The 27,525-nt window shown below is 36.3% G+C and overlaps 1 protein-coding gene across 1 annotated transcript in view; it reads right to left on the bottom strand.

Annotated features, from left to right (window-relative positions):
- Window positions 1-27,525, bottom strand: part of PLCB1 (phospholipase C beta 1) — a gene marked incomplete in the record, with an annotated part of 348,446 nt that overhangs the window by 99,504 nt on the left and 221,417 nt on the right. Inside the window, 4 exon segments of the mRNA XM_072409642.1 lie at window positions 14,969-15,135; window positions 16,431-16,531; window positions 19,396-19,471; window positions 24,451-24,504. Of these exon segments, the coding sequence (XP_072265743.1) occupies window positions 14,969-15,135; window positions 16,431-16,531; window positions 19,396-19,471; window positions 24,451-24,504 (398 nt within the window).

A 27,525-nucleotide genomic window follows, 5' to 3' on the forward strand; every position in this document is an offset into this window, starting at 1 on the left:
GTTTTTGTAACCAATGGCATTAGGCTATGTACACACGTGCAATAATTGTCATTGGAAAGGATCTTTCACGATCCTTTCCATCGACAAACGACTGCACGATGCATGAATGACTGCACCGTTCTGCTCCATGGAGAGAGGAAGTGGAAAACGACGGGGCAGGCACTCCGCTGCGCTTCCTCCCCCTTCACTTCCATTATGATCGTTCGTCGTCTATTGTCTGTGGATCCGCCAGGACGGTCGTTTGGATAATGGATGATGAGCGCTGTATAAACGCAAGATTCTCGGCCAATATCGGCCCTGAGCTGATTATCAGACGAGAACCATTGCACGTATGTACCTAGCTTTAGAGTAAGGATTGTAGGATCAGTGGCATGCAAAAAGGAGTCCGCAAAAGTGATGGAATAAAGTAAGGCAATTGAAAGTGCTTCTTTTTTCCCCAAAAATAAACATCCTTTGGAGTTGGATAGCACCATTGCAAAGTTTTTTTTTTAATTTTTTTCTCCATCATTTTAAGTGGTCATTTTAAATACAAATAGCCATTAGGTAATATTATCTGTTACTAAAATCTGTTCTGTAAAGCAAAATTACATTATTAAAGAGAAGATTTAATTAATAAAACTACCATTTATGAGTATTCATGTTGCAGCCTTCATTTTTTTCCTCTACAACAGTGGCCAGCACAGTGTACTTAACATTACTACTATCAGACCTAAATAGACAACTTCATTCAATTTGTGAACTACCGTACATACAAGTGTTTTTTATTGAGCAGTCACAAATTGCTCCAACGGCAAAATACTCAGAATCATACTTATTATTTATTCAGTGGAGAAAAGCATCTTCATCTGCTGTATCAGCTGAAGTCATAAATCACAAGTGGTTTCTGAATTCAGAGCTTTTTTTGTAGACACTTGCTACACTACATAGAATTGAAACAAAGCACTAAAATGTCACTCTGCTATTGTGTATTTTTACAAAACCAGAGCCTGGGCATATAACTACAGCCTGAAGATCACACAGATAATTAAGGCTATTTACTTTAACAGAATCCTTTCTTAGAACCGAGGATAAAAATGCCAAGCTCTTAAATTTCAAACCCTTTAGCAACAGTAAGCTAAAATTACTTTTCTGAGCTAAGAGCATCTTCAATTTTCTTTGGAGCTATACAGCCAAGCAAGAACGCTCAGGGATCTTTTTTTTCACAAACAGAACCTGTTTCCTTTTTAACATTAGATAACATTTTACATTATAACTGGAAAAATATAATAGTATGCAATAAGCTTCACTGTGTAAAAAATGTGGACGCTCCTAATTACTTTATACAATGCTTAGTCTTCGAACCGTGGTTCTGTAGACAGGGCATCAGCTGCTACTTATTTATGAGACGTGCCTTATCTTCAATTTCCACCCATCCCAATTCTGTCACATATCATCAAGGTTGCAGCTGCACTCGGTGACAGGTAATGGCCATGCTTTCTTCCCATAGTCATACAAAAATCTTAGTTTCTAAATTATTATAGACATCACATTGGAAATAGTACTTTATTTTGGCCCAGAATAGCATTTTCCCAGAGAGGAGTGGTACTACACTCTGAAAAAGGAAAAGATGAAACTACAACAGTATAAAGTGCAGGTACTCACAATAAATAATGGATAAATATAAAGTGGGGTAAGGCTCAGGAACTGGTGGGGGCTCTTGGCAATTGCACAGTTTGCCTTTAACCAAGCTTCGTGAACATAGATATATTAAGCGTTTGAAACCCCCATTTATTATTGCCAACCTTAGACTATTTCTAGTTATTGTAAAAATTTACTGCTTAGCCCCTCCCCAACACATTCCTATTGGCTCGGCACTATGATGAGCTGTGTCACTGGCCAATAGGAAATTAAGCGCAGGGGATGGAAAACATTTAGGACTATTAGAATCAACTTTGCCCGTTGGAATGCCTTGGAATATAGCACTGCTTGGAAGGTTCAGAAAGCTGCTGCATTTAAGAACAGGTACCTCTATGTGTATATATTTTATTGCTTTCCTGAGTCTGTTGTAAAATTAGGTAGTGTCAAAAGGATTAATAAACTTCATTCCAAAGACCAGGATACGTGTATTTAAAAAGGTCTGTTGGTGGATGCTGTAGCACAGCCATTCTCAACTAGGGTTCTGTATTCTGTAGAACCCTAGGTTTCCTCCAGAAATGTCCAAGGTTCCTTGAGCCATGGCAGATTGATCCTCCAGAGCATGGTGCCTGCTAATTTCCAGAGCCGACATCAGTTAGTGGATTTAACTGCATGAAACTAACAACTTTCTAAAGCTATCTGTAAAAGTGGCGTTTTCACAATGTATGAGGGGGATTTATCCCACTGGCAACCAATGCAAATAGTACTTTTCCCAATGATTGACTAGCAGGGGTTCCCCGACACTCCAACAACCAAAGTTATTTTTAAGCGTTAATTAAAGGAACCAAAGGTTAAGAAAGCACTTTTAAATTTACCTTAATTTGTCCAAAACTAGTTTTAGATGCTGCAGAATTTTGGTTGGGCTAAGGGTTTAGTCTACCATGTATATTTTAGAACAGACCTCATAAATTGCATTTATTAACCTTCAGCAAGTGCAGTAAATGAACCAATGTTGGCTAAGCAGAAAGTCCCAGCAATAATAAGCTCTTTCAACATGTTTCTAAATTCTGAAACTTATAATGCTCCTCTCTACTTAGGTGTACTGAGACTTTTGCTTCTAAATTTGCCAGGCACTTCTTCGAGCTGACCAAAAATCACTATGAAGCATTCGGGCCACACCATCCCATTATTTCATTTGCTTCACCTGGCACCTCCCTAATCCTGCCAGGAAGGCAAAGCAGGTTGGGCAGACAGCCTAAACAATAAAGGGGTTGTATATCCTGCATTCACTGCTAATATGAAAACAGCCTAAATTCAGTTAAATATTTGTTTAGGTCTTCAGGTTTGTAGTTAAAATAGAAATGTATGACAAAAGACTTTAGGAATACGGATATAGAAAGATAACATTATAGGAGGTATGCACTAATACATACTAGGTTATCCTGCTTAAAGTCAAATGTTTCTGTTTAAGGGCAGTGACAATGATTGGATATTTAAAATGAGCACAACTTTACCCCATTTACTTAGCAAAGGTAAAACTCACTTTGCAAAGTCAACAGTCTCTGTATGTCTTTAGTAATGAGCTCCACTTAGAAAAAGTATAATTGTGTAATAATACTCCCAACTGTCTAATAAGGTTTTAAAAAAATGACAGGAACATCTTACTATTCTGTATAACATTACATTATACCCCCCCTCACTACCTACATTTATTACCTTTATCAAAAAATGCACATAATGAATATGAAAAGCCATTTTAAATAACAAAATTATAGTAAGAGTAATAATTTCCATTTGTCATGATTATTTACATCAGTTTAATATGGGCAGTTTACTTCAACTCCCATGGTATCCACTAGAAAGGATGTTATCAATATTATTTTGTTAAGATAAATTATGTAAGTATCTGGGAAATGATCCCAAAATCTTCTCTGCTAAAAAATCTATTCGAGAAAAAAATATAAAATAAAAGCTCTGGAACTGTAGATGTATAATTATGTGCAACATTTTTTCACATTATCTCGATAATATATATATAAGTATAATGATTTATATGTATGTATATATAGGTAAAGTCTCTTTCTCTCGTATCTGTATCTGTCTGTCATTGTAACCCCTATTTAATGTAAAATGCTGTAGTGTTTTAACCAGTTAAATATACATGATATTACTGCAGAAATATATATTTGAAATAATTCTTTTAGATTATAAATATGGGCGAAAGAAGAATGTACAGGAAAAAAAAAAGGAAGCAAATAAAATGACTTAGGATTGCAGTGTAAGATATTGGCAAATGAGGGTATAAAAATATTTACCCAAAGCAAAATTATTCTGCAGTGGTTTTGGGTCAAATTTATGTGACCAGTTAAAGTGGAATTCAATTAAAAATGCTCGAAGATAGCAGGGAACCCATTTCCTTTTTTTCTCTGGCACATCTAGGAAGATCACAGAGAAAGGTGGTGACACTTGAGGATGGAGAGGCAAGTGGCAGCCAAGCATAATTTAGCACAGTCAACATTGGAGACGGATAAATGGCCAGATCAGTTTGACATTATACGTAAATATGTTTAGGGGATAACAGTTCATCTTCAAGGACCTAGGATGTCCTATCTTACCTAGCATGTCCTATAATCCCTTACATGTCCCCACCTGTAGCTTACAGGACCTGCTGTCAGTTTGACAGATGGGATCCCAGTGGTGTATCAGAGCTTCTAATAGCAGTTATTTCAGTGGTGATCAGTATCAACAGCTGTGTCTCCCCAGTGCTTGGTAAATGTACACAGATGCTGTGACTTTGGGATTGATTTACTAAGGGAGGACTTTTGTAAAATAAGTGCTTAATATTTTACTTTGTATTAATCCCTTATAAGCCCTAATACATTTTTTCCCCTGTTGCTATGTATTTTCCTCCAATTCATTTGGCTGTATTTGTAATTTGAGATTCAGCTGTATAGTTTTTTTTAGTATAGCTGATAAGGTTAGCCTGATCAACAAAAAACAAAATCTACATCTACCTCTACAAGAAACCTCAAGCAGGTTTAGAACAAGTGTTCCAGCACTGCTCCCAACAACTGGCACCTTACAAGCCACTCAACAGCGCTGGTTCTTAAAGTACCAGTGTTTGTAGATTTGATAGTGGGTGGCAGTGGGAGGTACTGAAATGTAGCACCTCCCACGAGGAATCAGTTCAGGGGCGTGAGGAGGCAGCAATACCACTGCAACCTCAGCACCGGTCTTAACATAGCCCCAGAGCACCAGCAGCTAGCCACTAACGGAAAATATATATTAGATGCATGTCATATTTTATATCTTTCTACCTAAAATATAAAAATATATCTAAAAATTTAAATCCTTTACAGATTAAATAAGAATTCAAAGTTACAGAAAATCTATTTTCATCCCCGATGAAAATTAATTCTGTCTGGTTTTTCAATATTTTTAAATGGCAACATTGATCAAAAACTCGTCTTCTAAAAATCCCTAATGGGATACTAGTTTTTGACTAACACATACGATTGATCTTAATGGTTGCAAACATTCTTGTTTTTTAGTCATATGGTGAAGTTTAAACATTCGATCAACCTAAATCAGATATGACATGCTATCATTAGGAATCTTTCCCAAGGACAAATTGCATTGAGAAAAAGATAAATTGCTGGAAATGGTCCTTTGCTGTGGTTTGTATTTATGGGCCTGTCCCTGAAGTGGAAGAACTTGTACAAACACATAGCACAGATTGCAATCACTAACATTTACTGCTAGGGACGGCTGTTGACAGATAGTCCTATAAAATCTGTGCTGTAATTATTTCATTAACACGGGGCCACCACCACCATTTATCTTACTAACTAGTCACTAATGTGAACTGGCATGAGATTTTTCTCATGTTGCAAATCTTCCCACTACCGCACATTATATCGCCAACCAAACCAAGTACAAGCGGAGGTGATACAAAAACACACAGAGATTTTAGCTAATGGCAGCGATATATAATGACATGAGCTGCAGATCAGCCAGTATTATAGAGGGTACAACACCACATCTTGCACATTATAAGGTATAGATAAATTACATGTGGTCAGTTTTTATGCTGTTTCTTGTATACATATAATTTTGATGTAGAGAAGTGTCAGTGAGATACATTTTTTATCCTTGAGTTGTATAGGGGAGGAGGCCATCCTGTTTATGAAGGGTACTGTTTTACCTAGTTTTCGGTGAACTGTGTAGTTATATATCTGTCATTATAATTCCCACCCTCACACCCCTCTTATTTTAAAACTAGATTTAATAAAATAAAAAGATAAAGTTTATAATTTCCCCTATCATACTTTGCTGAAACATATATTCACCCAGTTTAGTGAATGAGGAGAAGTTGTGCTATCTTCATTTGCCCCATCATGTGCAAGTCAAATCTTGTTGTCCTAAATTTCCTGCACATAATTATCTGTATATACTGGAAAATAAACCAATCTGTTTTAATGTTTACCTTTTTACCTGATAGTACAGGAAAATACATTGACTCGAATGAACATCTGGGGCACAACATGAGGCTGTCACTGCTAGCATTAAAAACAGAAATCAAGAGATGTGCCAAAAATGATCATGAATAAATACATCAAAGGGGCTGTATTTATCTGTAAGGGGGAAAAAGATTAAATCATATGGACTGAGTCTGTATATCCTCTTCTCCCTTTGATAGGTAAGTAGTTTGTACTTTTAAGTTGGTTATGATGGATCACTTGCCAATAATTGACCTTTTGTACATTATTGTTGCTCACCAGTAGATGGAGCTGTGTTCTCATGTAAGTCTAACAAACTCATATTTTATGTCCAATATGGGAAGAGTTTGTTACACTTTTTCATGGGGACACAGCACCATCCACTGGTGTGACTAAACAGAGATTCTTATTCTAATAGCATTTTAAGGCAAAAAAGTCTTGCTTTATACTCATATACTATATAAACTCACTGTAATATCTACTCCAGACACTTCTAATATATAAAACAACATACAGTATAGATGCAGTATAGTCCATCTAAAATGTATTTATTTTTTGGTAAATGGTGTTGAATGTCACGTTGACAAGAAACTGTAGCCATAGGATCCCCATTACTTATACAAAGTACTTTAGCTTTACAATATATATCAGTAATAGATTCTAAACACTGGGGTTTGTCAGATCTTTGCTTTCAAATATTAATCTTATCAGCATTTGTCAAGCCAATTTCTCAAAGCCCCTAAGAGCAAGTTTTTTGAGGGGATGGTAAATGATCCCTCTTAATACGCCTCGTTACCTAGCTCATCAAGTTTTTGACCTCATCCTGTTCAATTTGGAACCATTAGTCCTGCAATGTGTGGGAGAACACTGAGGGCCATCCACATTCCAGAACATCAAAAACAGTGAAGTTAGCCTGCAAATGGGGCTGAGGGAATATGAATACTGTGCAAAAATCCAAACATAAATAAGACACCACCATATTATACCATTTAAAAAACTATGTATAGCTTCTGTAACTTTATTGAAATATTTTGCACGCTATCTGAAACTTTTTGAAACGGGAAAACCTGTGAAATAACTTTCAGGTCTTTAGGGAACCCTTTTATATTTACTAAATCCACAGCTCACATTACATTAGCATGGTGGTCAGTAGGTAGAATGTCACCCTTTGAAAAAGCCAAAAGTGATAACTGACCTAAAAGGCACACATTGCTCATTATTCAAGGAGCCCCTAGCAACCTCTGGAGGAACCCTAGGGTTCCACAGAAGCCTGGTTGAGAAACACTGATATACAGATTAGGGGTTTAATAAATAATTTACAGTTCCAGATTTGAGAATGTTGCTTTTATATCAAGTTGCTATGAATTTTCATGGATGCTTCAACAACAAAAATCACTGACTGTAAAAATGGACAAGTTAAGGGCACTATAAAATACCTATTAATGGACTGCCCATGACTCTGAGGAGACCTTTCTGATTGAATGGGTCTCTGAAAAGAGATTCTGATTGACTTTAGCTATCACAAAGCTTGCATTGAAGATCCTCTTAAAAGCACTTGATTAGGACAAAATCAAGAAAATTCTCCGTCCCAGTTGCAATGAAACTCTGCAAGATGCTATACATTATTTTTTTCCCCTCAAATGCTGATAACAGGAGTTAAACTAGCAATGTTTTTTTTTTAAATGACAAAATATAATTTATTACGACAAAAGGAAATGTGCTAAATGTAGTAGCTAATAGCACAATGTCAATGTGAACCTTTCACTGGCAGATTACATAAACTATGGCTGCTGACCTGGTTCTTAAAAATCACACTTTGCTGCTTGGTGTTCTGATCCTCTACAATATTACTTTCTGAATCACTGGCCCAGAATGGGAATGCAGCTGGAGTGTTTAGCTAACCACCACAAAGTTATCTGCATGCATGTTTTAGGTGTTTGACTAAATCTACTGAACTCAAAAGATCAGCACTTCATCTAGGCAATTAGTTTTCTTTACAATGAGTTCGGCAATGGTGGCTTCCATTATCTCAGTGGTGGATCTGCTTTAAAAACCATTGCTCTTACTAAGAAAAAGTCAAAAGTAAAATCTAATTTATTACCTTGTATCTCTGTAAAACATTTTTCATAGCTAATTTTTAGGGTTGGATTCTTGGCCATCAGTGCAGGTGGTTAGCCACCTTTAGAATTAGATTCCTCTTTTGTTAGTAGGCTAATATATCATTTTTTTCTGGCAGAATGCCTTCTTCTTCACACTGCCTAGAGCAAAGGCAATTCTATCTTTTGGCATAATGGAATCAATAACACAATTAATTAGGAATCTAAAATGACACTTCAATATTCATTTCCAGGAAATCATAACCCTTAAATATTGGTTTAACAATTGTGATAATGAAAGCGGGCTAAAATGAACAATTCAAAAGTGAATATAGTATCATCCTATTTTATTATATTCTATTTTTTTGGCATTATTAATCACTGACATGACCCAATAATTTAAGTCAAGCTAATAAACACACCAATATGTTTTTGAATTACCAGAGGATATTAGATATCCCAGAGTAAGCCAATACAAACATGAAAATTTGACTGAAAGCCCCAGTGCTGACACTTAATTGTGCTAACCTTCTAACCATCGTACTGCAGATACAAACACTCTGTTCATGCTAGTGATGGAATGCATACACGATTCTGCAGTAAAGCAGCCATTGGGACTTTCAATGTAAAATTTATCAAACTGAAAGTTGGCAACTAAGAGAAATGTATTGTTAAGATTTACATAATCTTTAAGAATAATTAACAAAATACTCTGATCTGTTAGAAATGCACAGCAGACCAACCATAGGTTAGCAGTGTCCATGGTGTGGGCTACTGCCCTGAACATATAATTATGCATCAAACACTGCATATAAATTTGAATTGTTGTCAGTTACATCAACACTATCAAATGGAACAATTTGTGTAGAACAGTAGTTGAAAAAAATAAAGTAAAGGTAAATAGGTGCCATTCATGTAATTTGATTATTTGACTGCAATATGTTTGAGTTTGAGATTTCCTTCATGCTCTTAAAAGTTCTACTGCTTCTCCTCCTCAGACTATCATTCCAAGCAAATATGACAAGAAGTGATAGAATGCCAATGCTCAGAGCTACCAGAGACCAGGCAACATGAAAGCAGCCGCAGGCTTATATAGAGCCTAACTCTCCAAGGTCTATGTGACATTAAGATTATATTATATGGTGCTGTGGAAGTGTTACTTTCTTCTTCCTTGTCTCTCCACTGCCTGGATGTAATGTTTTCTTCTTCCAGTGACACGTCAACTTTACAAAAAAAAAATGTGCTTTAATAAAAGTGTGCCTAAAGCCAAAACCACTTTTAAAAAATTTGTAGAGAGTAGTGAACGTTAGAAATCCGACATGGTTTTCATCACAATCTATCTCCCTGCTGCTCACTTTTTTCATTTCTGGTGACTATCCAAAGTTATGAACTGTCACCAAACAGGAACAAATTGGGGCAAATTTTCCAATGGGATTGTTCTGGTGATAGTTATTTTGGAAATTCTTTTTTTGGAAAAATCCTGTTCATATTTTAAAGTCATTTTCATTAATTTGAATCTGTAGATTTATTCAATAATACTTAGAATGTCATGAAGGTCCTTGTACAGATTATTCTTGACAGGATGACAACACTCTGCTACAGTGTTCTAGTAGTTTCTGTGTTGCCACCCCGTCATACATTCTCCCACTGAAGTGGCCATGCTGATGCACATTGTGGCCTGATCCCTGGAAATGTGCAGAAGTTGTTCCAGTGCATGTGTGTAGAAAGAAGCAAGCTTCAGAAGCAACATGAAAGGTTGCAATTGCAAATTCTTAAGAGAGACAGAAAATTGCATATCATTTATATGTAATACTTTGATACTACTCTGTTACCATTACTGCATATACATTTTGTAAATGATCCCCCCCCCCCGACCCAAAAAAAGAAGGTTAAAAAACAAATTAGACCAACAAATCAAAACTTTATTAAACATTATTTGTGTCAGGATGCCTAAAATTGTAATAACTTGTTCTGACAAAATAAAACAGGATGTGCACACTGCATGAATTTTATTTTACTGGAATACATTCAAGCAGTAGCAGAATAAAAACTCTTGCAGTGAGTTTGGCACAAAGGCCAGATAAACAAAAAAACATAAAACACACAAACCGTATTCGAAAAGATTCAAGTTGCCGGCTACACCAAGATCCTTAGATTAAGTAGTTTTTTTTTTTATAACTGAGAACTCTTCACTTTGGCACCTGCTGAGAAATGTGCAGAAACAGTGCAGTGATGCAGGATTTAGCATGGACAAATTGGTTGCTAAAGACTATGGTCCTGATTTAATAAAGCTCTCCAGGACTGTAAAGATATACTTTCATCAGTGAATCCAGGTGATCCAGCAAACCTGGAATATGTATCCTCTCCAGCCTTGATGAGCTTTATTAAATCATGCTCAATGAATGCCGTTTTATAAATACTTAGTTCCCTGGTGGCCAAAAAACAATAATGCAGATGGCTCCCTATATCAAATGTTTTAATCATGTCCTGCACATTACACAGCAGCAGGATGCTGGGCAATAAAAGGATCTTTGCATTCCAGCAGTGAAAGACAAACAAACAAAAACAAAGGTATTGCACTGTCAGGCAGCATGATTTCTAATGAGAAAGTCCAAACCTGGCTGGGAAAAGAAAATGGCACAGGGGCATGTGATCAGGTAGGACCATCGCCGACCAATGCTGTGGGATTACATTTCCTTCCCACTTCCCAGCAATAGGTGGATGTAAATAACACTGCCAATATCCAATTGTGGGTAGGGGAATAAATAGCACTGCAACTGATCATCAATGATGGAGGGAGGGGGCATTGCCCTTGACCATCAATATAGGAGATATGTTAGTGTAGTCACTGATATCAATGTTGAAGTTAATAAAGCATTCATTGACATCCATTCTGGGGGTTATTATTACATCCACTGGCATGGCAGCACACCTGATTGGCTCAGTAATGAGCAACTTTTACTATATACTCTTAGTTCTACTTTACCAAATATACATTAGAATACAAAAGGATGTTACCAAGTAGAAGCTTATACTTACATGAGTCAGAAGCATGAGAGCAGGATTATAAACACCTTGCACACTGATCAGTCGAAACCTCAAAACCTTCTGCCTAATATTGTAAAGTATTGTACAGATATTGTATCACTACCACAAATACCAATACAACAGAGACTTGGCAAGTCAGAAGAAGGAACCAGAACAGTGGAGGTCACAGGTATCCTACATTCCAGAAATTAATGTTAAAGAGAATTTTCGAGGCTGCAGCACTGAAACAAAGGAGTAGCAGGCTTCCAGGAAGGAATGTATACACTCTCTGCTGCTGCAAAGGAATACAGCTATTAAATCTTTAAAAAACTGGAAATATTCACTTGATGGAACTATAGACATTGTTAGGAATAATACTGTGACAACAATAGTGCACATGTGTCTATGCAAATGATAAAATAATTGACCCTTGTGTTTATGGCCTCTGATAACCACCATATATTTACTCTGCACCCAGTAATAGAGTGATTCAGATATGCTGCGTGTGCACATATAATCACACTTGTGTATGAGCTTGAAAGATGGCAATCTGCGAAATTAACATTTATTTACGTCTCTAGGCATCATCAAGAAGACTAGAACATTTAAGACTGAAATAGAAGATTTCTTCCTTTTGAACACAGCTGTGCACTTAACATTCAAGGCGGCTCTTGCTAAACTCTCCAGGCACTGGCTTAATGTTCACCATCCTTTCTGAGAACAGTTCATTGTATCTTGACAGTACAATCCAATGGGAAATAGACTGATTCAGGAGTAGAAATGGGAATACTGACAAACATCACAGATCTATGTGAGATGTCAAACCTTGTCTAATGGTGCTTTTCATCAGGTTCTCTCCCCTAGGTGAAACAGCTCTGCTCAGCGTGCTACTGTTCTTGTCTTAAAGTTGACAGACTAACAGGTGTATATAGGCTATCGGCAAAATGAAATTCAAAATTAAAGGATAAATTTACAGGCCAAACAGATTCACCTTTAAAAAATTGAGTCCCTGTAAAAAATGTTAACTTTCCCTCTGACTTAGCTGACAGGTGCAGAAAACAGGTTTTCATTTAATATTGAATCATAACTGACCTTTGTTCCCTAATTGTTTATTTAAAGGAAACATGTGACCAGATAATATACAATAAAGTATTAATATATTTTGAACAAACAGTAAAAGCACTTTTAGATATGGATATAGGTGAGTATATTGGGTTTAGTTACACTTTAAGTATCCCTTGTAAGTGGACTATTCACTATTTGACGTGAACAGCTAGGAGTCCATTCACTAAATCAACCCCATTGTGTTTTTTAGTTTCATAATGGATGGGAGCTACCTGGCTTTTGGTTTTGTATCTAGGGGGTATATCATAAGTGTCCCCCATCTGTAATTCCTTTTGAGTATGCCTGGGGAAAGATGTGGTTCAAAATACTAACATAAAATTAATTAACTAACATAAATATGCCCAGCACGGTTCAAATCCCAGCCAGGACACTATCTGCATGGAGTTTGCAGGTTCTCCCCGTGTCTGTGTGGGTTTCCTCCGGGTACTCCGGTTTCCTCCCACATCCCAAAAACATGCAGTTAGGTTAATTGTCTTCCCCCTAAATTGACCTTAGACTATATTAATGACATATGACTATAGTAGGCACATTAGATTGTGAGCTCCTTTGAGGGACAGTTAGTGACATGACTATGGACTTTGTACAGCGCTGCGTAATATGATGGCGCTATATAAATACTGTGTAATAATAATAAAAATTGGTACAAGTCCTTAATGCTAGTGCAGTGTTTCTTGATCTTTTTAGTAGAGGGAAACCTTTAAATAACTTTCAAGTCCGAAGGAACCCGTCATATAAATACTATATCCACACCTTTAGTTTGTAGTTGTTACAACATAAAAATGTTTGCTTTCTTCTCCTCACTACTAAATGTGTTTCCAAGGTGAGATCACTTGGATCTTCTGGGTTATTTGTGCAGAAAAAAAAGAAAAAACCTTCATTTCCTAATGAGTTGGCAGGTATAGATGCTCTATAGGCAGCAATTAGCACACAGTTAGGAGCTTTTGCTTAATGGACCTTGAGAAACAAGTTGGAGAAACCTACGCAGGTTCTAAAATTATTCCTGGAACTGATAATAAGTCTTAGGCTATTTATGTAGAAATGCACATTAGATTTCCTCAGAAACTCAGTATTGTAGCATTAAAATGTCTGTAAAACAGCATTGTTTTCAAAACACAAAGTTTATTTTGTTTAAGAAAATTGAAAAACACTTGAAACACTTGAAAAACTGAAAAAGTTTATAGGATGCTTTATTTATAACCCTGATACAATATACCAGGACAGAGCTGCAAAGCATGCTAAAATAGCTGATATATTTAAAATACTCGCTTAATTGATTATTATATTTTTAAAATATTTTAAATTGAAATTATATTTTTAAGATAATAGCCATTGAAGTGGCTGTCTGTAGTATTCTCCGATCAGTTATTTATTCAGAAGACAGTTGTCGGGTAATCTTCAAGATCCTTCGTTTCCACAAACTCTATATCAGAGGTCAGCAATCTTTTTTGGCCACTAGGCCATTTCAGGGGTAGGCAGGAGCACACTAGGCCGGACTCTCTCTCGAGTCCCTCCCTAATGGCCCCCCCACCAGGAACGCCCCCTGAAGGGAAATCCCTCTCCTCTGCAATGCATACAGAGGAGAGGGAATGTTCCCTATTTACCCCAGCAGCGAAAGTGGTAACGCCAGCAGCAGTAAATAGGGAAGGGAGTTTGTTCCGGCTCTGCCACAGGTTGCCTCTTGGCAATAGGCCGGATCGGCCAGGGGGCGTTAGGCCGGATACTTGAGTCACACCAGTTGATGGCACTGTGTCCTCAAGTAAAGAACGTCAGAAACTTTTGCTATTGATAAAGAGTTTGCTACACACTTTATATGAGGACAAATTGCCATCTATTATTGCTCAACAATATTGCACCAAATACCATAACCAACTCAAAAGTACAAAATACCTTAACATGTAAAAATAGGAAAAATGAACTACAGACTGCACCCATGTTACTTTAATTGTTTTCCCCCTTTAAAGAAATGTTTTAAAATTAACACATCATGGATGTATTTATTCACATTTATTTTGTTGGCATTTTTACAGATTACCGAATGGTAGAATTGACAACCGCATTTTGTGTCCTAGGTTTATACTCAAGTCAAAGCAGGTTTTCTATAATTATTTACTTACCTTTTACCCGTTACCCAGCCAATTTGCTCTCAGAGTGCCCCAAAGAATTGTGTTAGCTGAAAGCCCTCTGACAATGACTGGTTGGGCACCAAACACTGCATTCTGGAATGGTTGCAGTATTGCTACCTGGTAGTTTTGGCTATTGACTGATATATTTATTGTTTTGTAATGTGGGTTAGGGCTGGTTAAACCACATCTTAGTAAGAAATCAGTATTTGAATTGTAATTGGAGGCTCCAAGGCTGTTCTAGGAAAGAGCTGATTATGCATTTAAACAACTCTAGGTGAATACTATAAATTACAGGAGCCATAATATACAAATGTCACAAAAGAGTCAATGATGTCATGCCCGTCAATGTTTATGGCAACTACATATCATCTATGTGAGACTGTTTTTTTTTTTTCTTCTTTCAGTAAGTTTTCTTTTACTGCATCTTTTATTAAGAACCAGTTACAAAAACATCACCTACCTACAGAGAAGAAAACAAGCTTACCTTTAGATGACAGGCTGCTGTTTGGCTCATATTTTTCAATTAGCTGTTGGACTTGTTCTTGTTTCAATGGTGGATAGAGAATTTCATTTAGTCGTGGGTCCCGCTGATTTAAGTTAATGAAATCTGTCATCTGGTCAACTGAGAGGTATGGTTTACTTTTTGTGCCACTGCAAGATAACAAAATATAGTTTTACTTCAAGACATCTATAATATGGCCGAATAATAAAAATGGTTCCCAATGGTACCCAAACACAATTCAGTATAAATCTATATATTTATATATATATATATATATATATATATACATAGGGGAAGAGCCTCAATTGTATTGGCAGTTCCCCAAACACAGGGACATCCAGTAACAATCCAAGCAGGTGTGTCCTGCAATTGTTTATAACATGGCAGCAAAAAAAAACTATTTTTTGTACAGCAAGTCCATATAAAACAAAAACATCTGCTCAATCAACGACCTAACTAAACTCAGTTCCACATTTTTTGGGGTAATTGCAAACTTGCAGTTAACTACAGTGTTCTTCTGCAGGCTCAACCGCACCCTTACCCACTACAGTGGATTGTGGCCAGGTTCCTCAAAGCTACAACTTACTTACAACTGGCCATGTGGTCGCTTTTCCAACTCCAGAGGAGGAACCGTACCTCAGCCTCAACCGCGCTAAACGTCATTCAACCACACAACACAGCAGTTATCAAACTCTGCAGTTGACTGCATAGTAAATGAAGGAGGGTGGCTTGGGGCACCTAATAGCATGGTTTTCAACTGCAAGTTTGAAAGTGGCAATGTAAAAGGCATTCTTTCAACTGTCTGAAAGTGGCCCTACGGTTCTCTCAGCCTTTTAACCCAGCAGCAGGTACCTAAAACAGAGAGACTAAGGGAGAGCTCTGCTCACCATCCAAGTCACATAAGCAAGGTCTGTTCCTAACTGAGACAAATAGTATATGCCTACCAGGTAAGATGTAGACCTAGGAATGGATTATCCCTGCCAAACCTCCTTGAAGCACATGGGCTCCATGACTTAGAACAAAAAATGTTAAAATCTGAGAAAACAAGTTTATCTCCACATCAGCTCCTGGAGCCCCTAACCATATGTACAAATCTAGGTAACACATATTCACTATCTAGTTCAGTGTTTCCAAACCTTTATAGCATGGGGGAACCCTTTGTAATAACTTTTATGGAACCCCTAATATAAATACTTTATCCACAGCTCACAGTACATTAATGCAAGGGTCAGTGGAAAGAATGCCTTTTACATTGCTGATCAATGGGAAGAGATCATTGATAGCTCATTGGTATCTGTTAAGCTGACCTGGGAGTAACAAACTGCTCATTGCTCAAGGAACCCCTCACAACTTCTAGAGGAACCCTGGTTGAAAAGAACTTATCTAGTTACACACATACATATATATATATATATATATATATATACAAAAATTATAAACTTACAACTCTAAGAATATATGGTCTATCTCAGGTCGGGGGCATAGATTGTTTAGGAAGGCTCTGTAAACATCTGGTGTGAAGTCATCTTGAGGAACGGAATCACTCTGGAAAATAAATTGGAGAAAATTAGATTTCAAAGCCATTTAATTTTAACATTTGTCAAGTGATTCACTAAACATGTTTATTGCTGATCCAGTGAATACATGGTTGACTATTTCTAAGTTTCCCGTGTGATGACTGGATGCTTTATAGTCCTTCAACTATCCTTAGTAAATTGTCTTTAGCATACAGCTGATGAATGACAAGTCAACAAGAAAAGTTTGCTGAACCTGTAGTGAACCAGACATTTTACTTCCATCATTGTTTTTACTGCTGTTGTGTTTCTCTTGGTGAGATTCTGTGTGGGCACTTGATGGAATATTAATTATCAAATTAAAGCTTGCATGCATATTCTAAACGTAGATGTAAAATTATAAACCAATAAAGACAGTTGGAAAAAAAAAATCAAATAACTTGAAAGTTTTATCATTCTAAGGTCAAAATTTGCAACCCAGATTTCAGCTGCAAAGTTAGGTAGAGTTGTCTTTTTCTATTAAAATTTGGAGTCTTGTTACCAGGTGATATACATTTATGTCCGCACTGCTAAGAAGAGACTCCAATTTTCCATAATGACATTTTTATTATTGTGGCCTTACTTACATTACAAACTAAGTCTGGTTTTGTAAAGTTGAACAAAACTCTAACAAAATATTAGGTTTGTAAATCTGGAGCACAGGATTCATTGTTAAAAAGCAACTTTCCTTTTACTTTTTATTATGTTTTCTCACCTTGCAAAGTGCACTCTGTGTATAAATGTTTGCGGTAATATGCTTGCCCCAGCAGTAACAAATCATAAGATAAAGTTCAGGCATTTGTCAACCACATAGCTAACTGCTCCTGGGTGCCCATTTTTAACCAATTATCTGGCATTTGGCAACGTTCAATGGCCCTGATTTGTTAAAGCACTCCAGGATTGGAGAAGATATACTAGCATAAGTGAACCTGGGTGATCTAGCAACAATCTGCTATTAGTTTGCAAATATTTTCACTCCTGGACCCAGGTTGAACTTTGATAGCAGTTGATGAAGAGATTGGATGTTTATGGAAGGAGTTTGATCCTGATAGGTGGCATAAAACATCCTAAAAACCATGTCACAACCACACTGCAACCAAATGCATGCACCAAAAATGGCTTTCAACCACTTCAATTTGTCTGAAAAGTATCCAGAGCTTGGCAGTGGTTAAAGACTGGTTGAAAATAGTGAGACAGTGTTTTGTCAAAAAACACCGGTATAAAACTTTGCTATCACAACTAAGCTGACATTGTTGTCCAATGTGGTATTAAGCAGTGGGAGGTGACCAAAGTACAACTGAATTGATGTGTATGTCCACCCTTTATTTTTTGCAAGTTTTGCAAGTAAGAGTTAAACTTCTAACTTGTTATTGTTTGCTGACTGGACTCCACTATGAAGATTTCCATTAATTTCCTGTCTCAAAGAGAAAACATGAAAAAAAAAACACCCAAAAAGGACAACAAAAATTAAATTCCAGAGAGTTTTCCTCATTAAAGGAAATTTCCCCACCTAAAGCTCTGATGACAACTCAAAATGTTGTTATTTCCCTTGAATGTAGACAGCAATAAAACTAACAAATGGTCCAACTTTTCCCTACTTTATCCAAAAACCATATAAAAATTATACAGGTCAAATACACCTTGAGGATGTAATCAGGGAATGACCTCTGAATTGCTGAATTTATTATATGAATTGTAAGTTCTATTGACAATATTTAGAGCAAGGATAAACCATCATCATTCTCTTTAATATCTTTTATCAGAAACATTACAATATCAGACGTACAGAAGATGAAGTGATGTTTTCTATATACTATCTTCATTTTATCATTTTATTGTTTTGTGATGGTACATTCCAGATCCATCATGTGCAGTGTTCCTGAGTCAATTTTATTATTATTCTTGTTGTGATAATTGTAGCAATCTGTTTTGGAGAGCCTATGACAGTTGACTCTCCCAGCAGACATGAATCATTTATTTTATTTTTTATTTCACGTCTGTTTTTGTTTAATTGAATCAAACAGCTGTTTCAAGCAAATTAAAACAGTCTACCAGGGGAATCCATCCTGGGATGTCAATGTAAAGTGCAACTGTCACCTAAAATTAATACTTCTTGATATAACAAATTTAAAAAAGAATTTGATGCCTGGTTTCTAACATTTAATTTTTTGGGGGGGTTTCATCCTAAAACAATAAAACATAAATGAGAACAGAAGCAGGGTTTTGCCCATAGTGGCCAATCAGAATGAAAAAATGGAATCTGACAACAGGCAACAACTCAACTACTGTGTTAATTTTCTTCCATCATCTTTCACTGCACAAAATGAATTAAAAATTCAAGAAGGAAATGCAACAGATGTGCAGGCTTGGGACCTGATACCCCATCAATGGAATCTCTCAGAATTATAGCAGATTTCCAGCTGAATCCATTTTCTTATTTCATTTTCCAGTAACATCCAACAACTAAATCATAGCATTACGTGTATTAAAGCTGTATATTAAAATTATATATATATATATATATATATAAATAAAAAAAAATATGCTGTATTTATATGTTATATATTGATTCTTACAAATCATAAGTTATTGCTGCATTAGTTTCCTTTTTTTTGTTTTTTTTTTTCCTATTCCTTTTATTTATATGTAGTGGTCCTTTCCAATAACACACTCCCTGTCCCTATATATATATTGGGAACCAGAAATCACTATAGTTCCTAAGACTTATGCATGGTCTTAAATAGTTTTTATAAATAAAAAAATACAAATATAATTTTTTTTTGTAATTTTGTATATTAACTTACCCTCCATGTAGGTAAATGAAAGCTAATACCACACCATGTGTGCGATACTTACTCTGCCAGAAGGAAAACTGCACGCCTCTAATGCTGTTTCCACACGTTTTCTATCTGCAGAAAATAGGCGGTATATACTGCAACGAAAAAGAAAAGCAACAATCACAATATTGATGTCTGTCATTTGTATTGTGTTCATTAAACTGAAAACACTGTGTCTGTGCCGACCAGGATTGAGAGCCACCAGATACACAAAAGCCATATTTCACTTTAAATCCTATTGGGCACAACTAAAAGGAACTATAACTTTCTTTTTAAATCAAAGATACTTATTTCTTGTTTTTTTTAGCTTTGTGAATTGAATTCATTGTGTTAACTATCACCTATTGTCATAGGGGACCTTGGGAATCCAATGGGGCCCTGACCGAATATAAAGTGGAAGGTCCCAAATGCACACCATTCCAGCTCCCTGCACCCAACCATTCTGTCAGTTTCTGCTCTGGAGGAGGTTAGGTCCCGGGCAATTGCCCTACCAAAAAACCAGCCCATATAGTTACTGGAACTGTTTATGTAGGCACTGGATATTGTTCTATTCCCACTTTCTCAGCCTCTTCAATTCCAATTTGGATCTACCACTTTGAGGGTAATTGAGAATTTAATCTGGTATGCAAAGGATACTGCAAATCTGGTAAAATAAAGATACCAGAAATGTGTTAGGAGAAATACAAACAGTTGCATATAACACATTTCTGGCAACTGTTAAGATAATATAAATTTAAACTTGTAAATGTTTATATGTGCTATAGAGTTCTTTATATCTTATGTCTTCAACTTTAAATGGCAATTGACATAAAACAGGTTGCTGCACGGCAAATGTCAAATATCTAATTTTCTCTGCAGGTGTGTGAACTTTTACATAATTTGTGTGCAGGATTCAAGAAGCTCTTTCACATAATTTATTTAGAAACCTAAATGTATTGATAAAGCAGAGGTAAACACTCCCTGTTTATGTATTCAGTAAAAATCCTCCATTCTAAGACTAAAGAATGCTGCGTCATATGAGCCATTAAAAATTTTGAGTTTCAGCCATACCCTTTCTTGAATAATATAAGTTATTACAGATTCAAGTTTTCAGGCTGATGTAAAACTTTTCAACAGGCTTTGCATAAATAAATTGTGTAAATCGTGATGAAGGGATCTAAACAATCCAAAATCTTTTTTAAATCCCTCACTCACCATACTGTTTATAAATAAGCAGTATTGTCCCCCCAGGGTAGGAAACATTAGTACTAAAGAACACCTACCCCTAGCCCCAGTCCTATCTGGGAACAATGTTACTGATATCTGTGCAGCATAGGCACAAAGCATAAAAAGTTATTACTTAACTTATCGAACATATATAAGAAAACATGTTCAATTATATATTTACCAGACCAAAAGAGAGCACATAGGAAAATATAATTGTTAGGGTTTACATACAGTTAAAAGAAAATCTATCTAGAATGAGTGAAAGAGTGTTTACTCTTTCAGTCTTTTGTCGTTGGAAAAGATTGTGAAAGATCCTTTTCAACAACAAAAGTCTCACCTGTACATAGGCCATAGATTCTTGTCAAGGAAGACTACTTTTCTGTAGATCAGTGTTTTTCAGCAAAGGATCTTCCAAGGGTTGCTGGGGTGTTCTATAAGTAATGAGCAATTTGTGTCCCTCAGATAAGTTTAAGTGACACCAATGGTCTTTTTGGCTATCTGTAAGGGTGACTTTCTGTCCAATGGCCAGCAATCTAAGAGGCATTCTTCCCTGGTCACCACATAATTTACCATGAATTAATATTATTATTATTATTTGGTTGCAAATGACCAACGAATACAGACAGTGACACAGGAGGAGAGGACTTACAAGAGCCTTACAAGAGGATTTACCAGAAGAGCTTACAATCTAGGAGGTGGGGGAATTAACACACAATAGGAGGGTAATTGTGAATATAGTGAATATAGAAGGAGTTCCCTAAAGATATGAAAGCTATTTCAAGGGTTCCCTCATGTTAGAAAAGTCAAGAAACACTGCTGTAGCTGAACCCAGAGTACATTGGGATTAAAATCTGCAGCCCCTGGTAATGAGCTTGAGTTACATACTCAATAATAAGGATGCACATTATAATAATTCCATACCATCCAAGGGAGCAAGAACTCTATGCCCCCTGATGATGTGACGTGAAGGATAACAACTGTTTGCTAAGGAGGCATTTAATACTGCCAATTACTAATAAAGATTTTTAGATTTTTTCAGAAGTTAAAAAACAACTGATGTTTCTAGTAGGCAGTGATGGGAAACATACTCTAACTTCTTCTCTCTCTGTGAAACTTTAATGGAATGGTTTTCCCATCCCATTTTCCCAGTAATGTTTATCTCTCACTAGGCTATAATAAATGATCATCTAGGCAACTCCAACAAATAAAGCTGCTAGCTGGTATAATGTACAGGCACCTAGACATGCCTGCAACAATTTTTCTAGCTTTGCAATAAAAAGTAATGCAGCTATCACATCTTATGAGTGGTAAGTTTCAATAAATTTTATTTGTTCTTAGGTTAGGAGAATATGTTTAGGTAAATGAAATATTCTTTTTTTTTTTTTTTTGCTGGCACTAAAATGTCTTAGCAGACGATGAACAGAATACAATTTAGCAATGAAAACTCTTTCTCTTTATTCTCTGGGTGCACACTGGCATTATCGTTAGAATTTCATTTCTGTGACCTACTAAAAAATCCTAAGCTTGTCATGATCTGATTTGCCTGAGACAATTTTCACTTTCCCTTTCATCTTCAATCCACGCTTTTTATGTATGTCCTTGCTGGAATATTCCCTAATGATGTCAAGTATGATCTACATAATTCATTATTTTAATTTAGGAAAGCCTTGGAACTTTAAAGTACATTTTTTGAGCAGTAACTGATGTTTTCTTAGAAGAGCTGAGTGTTTCATATAAATTAATAATAAATCACCTGAAGTTTTATTTGAAAATAAATAAACCCAGATACATAATTGCTGTTTTTTTTTAACCAGTACATACACTGCAATAGTGTGTTAGTAAATGTTATCTTTTTTGTTCATAAACTTAAAAAAATTAACAAAACCTAAATTATAAGTGTCTCTTGTTGATTAGGACACATTCACTCCACGTTTATATGTTTTTCATGACTTTTCAAAATGTAGTATAGGCCAACACACAAAGCAGGTCAGAACAGGAAGAAGGTAGCATTGTGATAGCCAAAGTCTTCACCCAAGGCCACCAGCCCAACATACCTTTTTTATATTGGCTCCGGGAGGCAATTTCACTTTTGTCCCCCATACCCCCTAATCTAAAGACTTCATTTACAACCCCTTCTCCTTGTGTGGTGTCCAAAACTTTTAATATAGGTTGTGACATATAGGTAGCTCCTCTACCCCCAAGATAAATACTGGACAAATGCTTCTAGACCCAGAATATTGAGACCCAGAATGGCCCCACCCTTTCCTAAAATTAGCACAACTTTTCTCACTCCTGCATACTGTTATGTGTTGTTTATGGGACACAATTTATGGGATGCTTATTTTCTGATTTATGTCTGTTTATCTGATCTCACATTGTGCACACACTTTCCACTAAGAAGAGGTCACCTCTACTGTACATTTATTTATACAATTCTCTGACAGGTTTGTCTGCACTTTATCAGCACTCCGATATTTGGAGTGACTAGTTTTAATCTTAATGCAGCCTAATTATTAGGGGAAAGCTGAATTTATAGGTATAGTTTGGTTGATACTGTAGCAAAAATAGAAACATTCATACACACAAATAAAATGTGTGTATATAAAGTGAACCTGTGGCACTGAATGAAGCAATTGATTTTTTTAAGTTCACAAAACAGACTGCACTAGTTTTCCTTTTAAAAAGCTAAGCCAATGTTCTGCAATTAAAGATGCCTGTTGATCTTGTCAGAAATCTGAAGTTTGTTTCATTTCTGATTGCCTAAAAAAAGGGATTAAGGTATTTTACCTACCAAAGTCAATAAGCATCAAGCAAGTGATAGTTCACTTCATGCAGTGAATGTAGTGATAGGTAATTTTGCAAAGAGTACCTAATTATGTGCAATGAAATATATAATAAACATGATTTTTTCTTGCACATGATTGGATGACTGACAACTGCAGAGCTTCATAACTTCATTCATTTACAAAGTTAAAGCGTACCTAAACTAAGCAATTTCACTTTGTATAAAAGGGTAGACAACACTTTTATGTAAAGTAAAAATTCTGTTTGTTTTTTTCTAAGTGCAACACCCTTTTTTTTTTTAAATTAATGGGAGCGCAAAGCCTCCGGGGATACCTAAGTCACGCATCCTGGAGGGCTCTTGGGTGCTCCTTCTGCGCATGCCTGAAGGAGCCTTTTCGCGCAAAGAGATAAAATTTGACGATCTCAAGCATGCGCAGTGAGATCAGCAAGTTTTTTCCCATCCTATGTCACCCGATCTCGCGCCTCCGAGGCGGATGCCAGGATGGCATGGGACCTGATGCAAGACACCCCCAGAAGGACCAGACTGCCTGCGGGATTGAAGGTAAGTGTTTTTTTTTTTTTTTTTTGGGGGGGGGGGGCTTTTCAGTTTAGTGCCTCTTCAAGTGAATATTTCAGTTTGCTATGTAAACAGCCTACATTCCTTTAGTAAATGAATCCCAATATCATAAATATTCCCAAGATCTCTTCTGTAGACAGCAGAACAACTTCCTTAATAATTAAGATGAGAAGTGGGAGGTATCCCTTGGTCCTATCATAAAGGGATAAAACTAGTGATTGAGTTGCCTATTGTCCCTAGATCTAATATGACAAATGTGGTGTAATGACAGTAACTTGTAAATTACTAAATGAGTGTGAATATAAAGTAATAACTGATTCTTGTCAATGATTAGAAAGCTGTTTGTTGAACGAATTCTGCATAAACTGATGGACCAGGTACAGCTGGAGATCCAATATACCTGCTTACCTTGTCAATGCTGTAAACCTGATCACCAATTTCCATAAAAGGACACTTAAAGCAGCTATATGAATGTTATTGCTATATGAATGCCAACGTGCAACTTACTTTTTAACAGGAATTCGTCCCTCTTGATTGACTTGAAGTTTCAGCTTTGTGTATCTAAAAGAGAAAAAATCTATTTATTTCAAAAGTAACAAAAAAATGGGTTATTTTGTCACTGATTTTATACTTTAATACAAGGTGAGGTAAATTCATAAATTTTGACTGTTCAGTTACCCAGTTGAATTATTGCAATTGTATTGCAAGGGATAGCATGATTCCACTTTGCAAAGAATACCAAATCATGTGCAAGAAAATCTACATTTTTTTTTCTTGCACATGATTGATATCAGCAGAGCTTCATTTCATTAACTAAGCTAAGTGAAAAATCCCTTGCAAGTTTACAGCCTATTTGTTTAGTAAAGTAACCCTTATTCTGTAGTTTTAAACATTCATTGGACATTTAAAGAAAATAAAGATTTCCTTAGAGCGTGCAATTAATGATGTGGTGCTCTCATCACATCTTCTTCCAAATTCTCTGGTAGGACCCGTTTGGATTTCATTGGAGTACACGAGCTGCATTTACAGAGCTTGTGATGTACAATTAGCTGGTATGACTACTAAATCCCAATAGCATCCCATCTCAATAGCATATATATATATTTAAATCAGCCTTTCTCAACCTTTTTACCACTAAGGAGCCCTCTTATAATTTTCTAGTCTCAGAGAACCACTACAAAAAAATATATATATTGGGGGGTTTTGGGGGAACCCCTGTTCACCCTTACAGTGTTGGATATAGACTACTGAAAAGATCATTAGAGTAATGCAGCTGGCTATACCAAGTGGCATTGGTCCCAAACCTATGCAGTCACCATGAAATAGAAGATCAATCAACAGTTTAAGGAGCCTCTAGCAACCTCCTGAGGAACCTTGGTGAGAATGGCTGCCTTAAATAGTATTAGCATTACAGTTTTTTTCAGTCTTCCATGTAATATAGTTTTCTCTTAGGTTCAGGACCAAAAGATAATACAATAATGTTACTGGAGAACTAAGAGCCCAATACATTTAAGATATATTGGCAGCCTTAATAATTTTTTAAAATGCATGCAAAATTTTTATACTACTATCATACAGCAAAAGCTGTTGAATTGACCTAAGAAAATCCCATTGCCTTGCCTGAAAGCCACTATTAGTGTGTGTTTCCTGCAAAAAAATATTTAATGCCAGGAGATTGGTCCTTACACAACGAGTGCTATTCCTGACAAGACACAAATTGCTGATCATGACTGTGAGCAGACAAGGTGAGCGCGGTGCATTCAGGGGTAAGTATCTTCAGGGACGAGCGTCTTGGCCAGATGACTGTCTATGTAATTATAGTAGGCATCTCTGCTGTAGATTGCTGTGCTGGTAATGGGACAGGCTCTCTATTCGTATTTAATGTCTTCTTGATATATAGTCTGTAGCTTCCCTATCCCTATCTCCTCTTAAATCATCTGCACATCCACACATTCTGGCAGCTACTCCGCTGATATTGGCACAAATAGCAGAATTTAAAAAAAGAACACAGAAAATAAATGCAAATATTTACATCAATATTGTATATAATGTGACTGCATTCAGGTTTCACTTGAGAAGGTTATGTAAACATGCTGATAGAGATCCTTTTGAACTCATTCTTGCTTTTTTTTATATTGTTCCCTTTTGATTAGAACACTTTATCTTAGTCCTTAAGGCCACTAAACAAAGATTACAAATATGTTTATATAAAGAGATTTTACAAATAAATAATTCAAGAACGCCATTAAAACATCTAAATAACATTATATCTGGTCCTATAAATATTGCAAACACAGTCTTTACTGGTTCTAGAAATGTGTATGGATGGGAGGTTGCACAGTAATTTATTATTATTATTAACTTTCATTTACAAAAAGCAAACATGCAATAAATAGGGTTTGCAGATGTCAAACCTGCATATCTAAGAGAACTTTAGCCAAGGAGCACAGAGCCCTGTCCAACTGAGTCTAAAATGTTGGGAAACATAGTATACAACAGCAGGTATGATCACAGAAACTGTGAACAATTAATGATGGTTAAGGGAAGATGGGTAAGTGAGACAGAAGCGGTCTTTAAATGTTTTAATGGTAGGAGCAAACCTAAAAAAAATTCCAGAGAGGGTCAATAGTCTTGGAGCTGTGTGTAGGAAGAAGTTATGAGTGAGGACCTAATTGGTAGGTCATTGGAGAAACAGAAAGGTAAGAAGTGCAGGTATGTATAAAGTCAATGGTACAGGAGCTGGGAAGTGATTTGAAGCAGACTTAACGTTACATTTTTAAATTTTCATGGTCAGGCATTATTCCAAAAAGGGACAGGCAATGCCCATTCTGCAATAATCTGTCTTACCTACCTGATTGCTCCAGGTTTCTGGCAAAAAGCTGAACTGCACATGGTTAGTATCAGCTTTGGTTGCCAGCATACCCAGCAATCAAGGCTTCCCCTGTGTGTACCAGGAATGAATAAACTCACGCATGGGAGTTATGTCATTATGGCCCTGCCAATAAAAATTTGGATTTTGTAAAACTTCCAAAATATTCCTCCACCAATCACAACCATATGAACAATACATGCAATCACCGCAGTCTATGGAAAGAGTGCCCCCTAAGATTTTCCTTCCTCCTATATATTTTTGGCTCATTGATGTTCCTGGCAGGTTTTGTCCAACTTCAATGCTTAAACTGATAATGTGTTTAGAATAGCTTGACCATCCCAAATAGAAGATAGGAAGAAAAAAGTAAATGATGCAGCATGTGTCTCTATTCATAAGGGATAGTATATATTCAACCAGTTGAAAGCATCCCAAAAATAGTTGGGCATCCATCTTCTACCCCTATGAAGAAAACTAAATGTTGAAATCTCCAGGGGTTTTTTGTTTTTTACATCACCAGGTTTAGTAAATGTAAATTGATGAAGTGCAATGATACACAATTTATAGTGACAGATTCAGTATCAATTTATTGTAGACTCTCAGCATCCTTTTCTAAAATATCCTGCCAGTCCAGGAGTGCAGAAAATAGGTATGCCATGTAAAAGATTTCACCAAACCCAAAGATAATCACCAAACCCTCAAACAGCCTGGAA

The sequence above is a fragment of the Pyxicephalus adspersus genome, chromosome 4 (assembly GCF_032062135.1).
Source record: "Pyxicephalus adspersus chromosome 4, UCB_Pads_2.0, whole genome shotgun sequence".
NCBI lineage: Eukaryota > Metazoa > Chordata > Amphibia > Anura > Pyxicephalidae > Pyxicephalus > Pyxicephalus adspersus.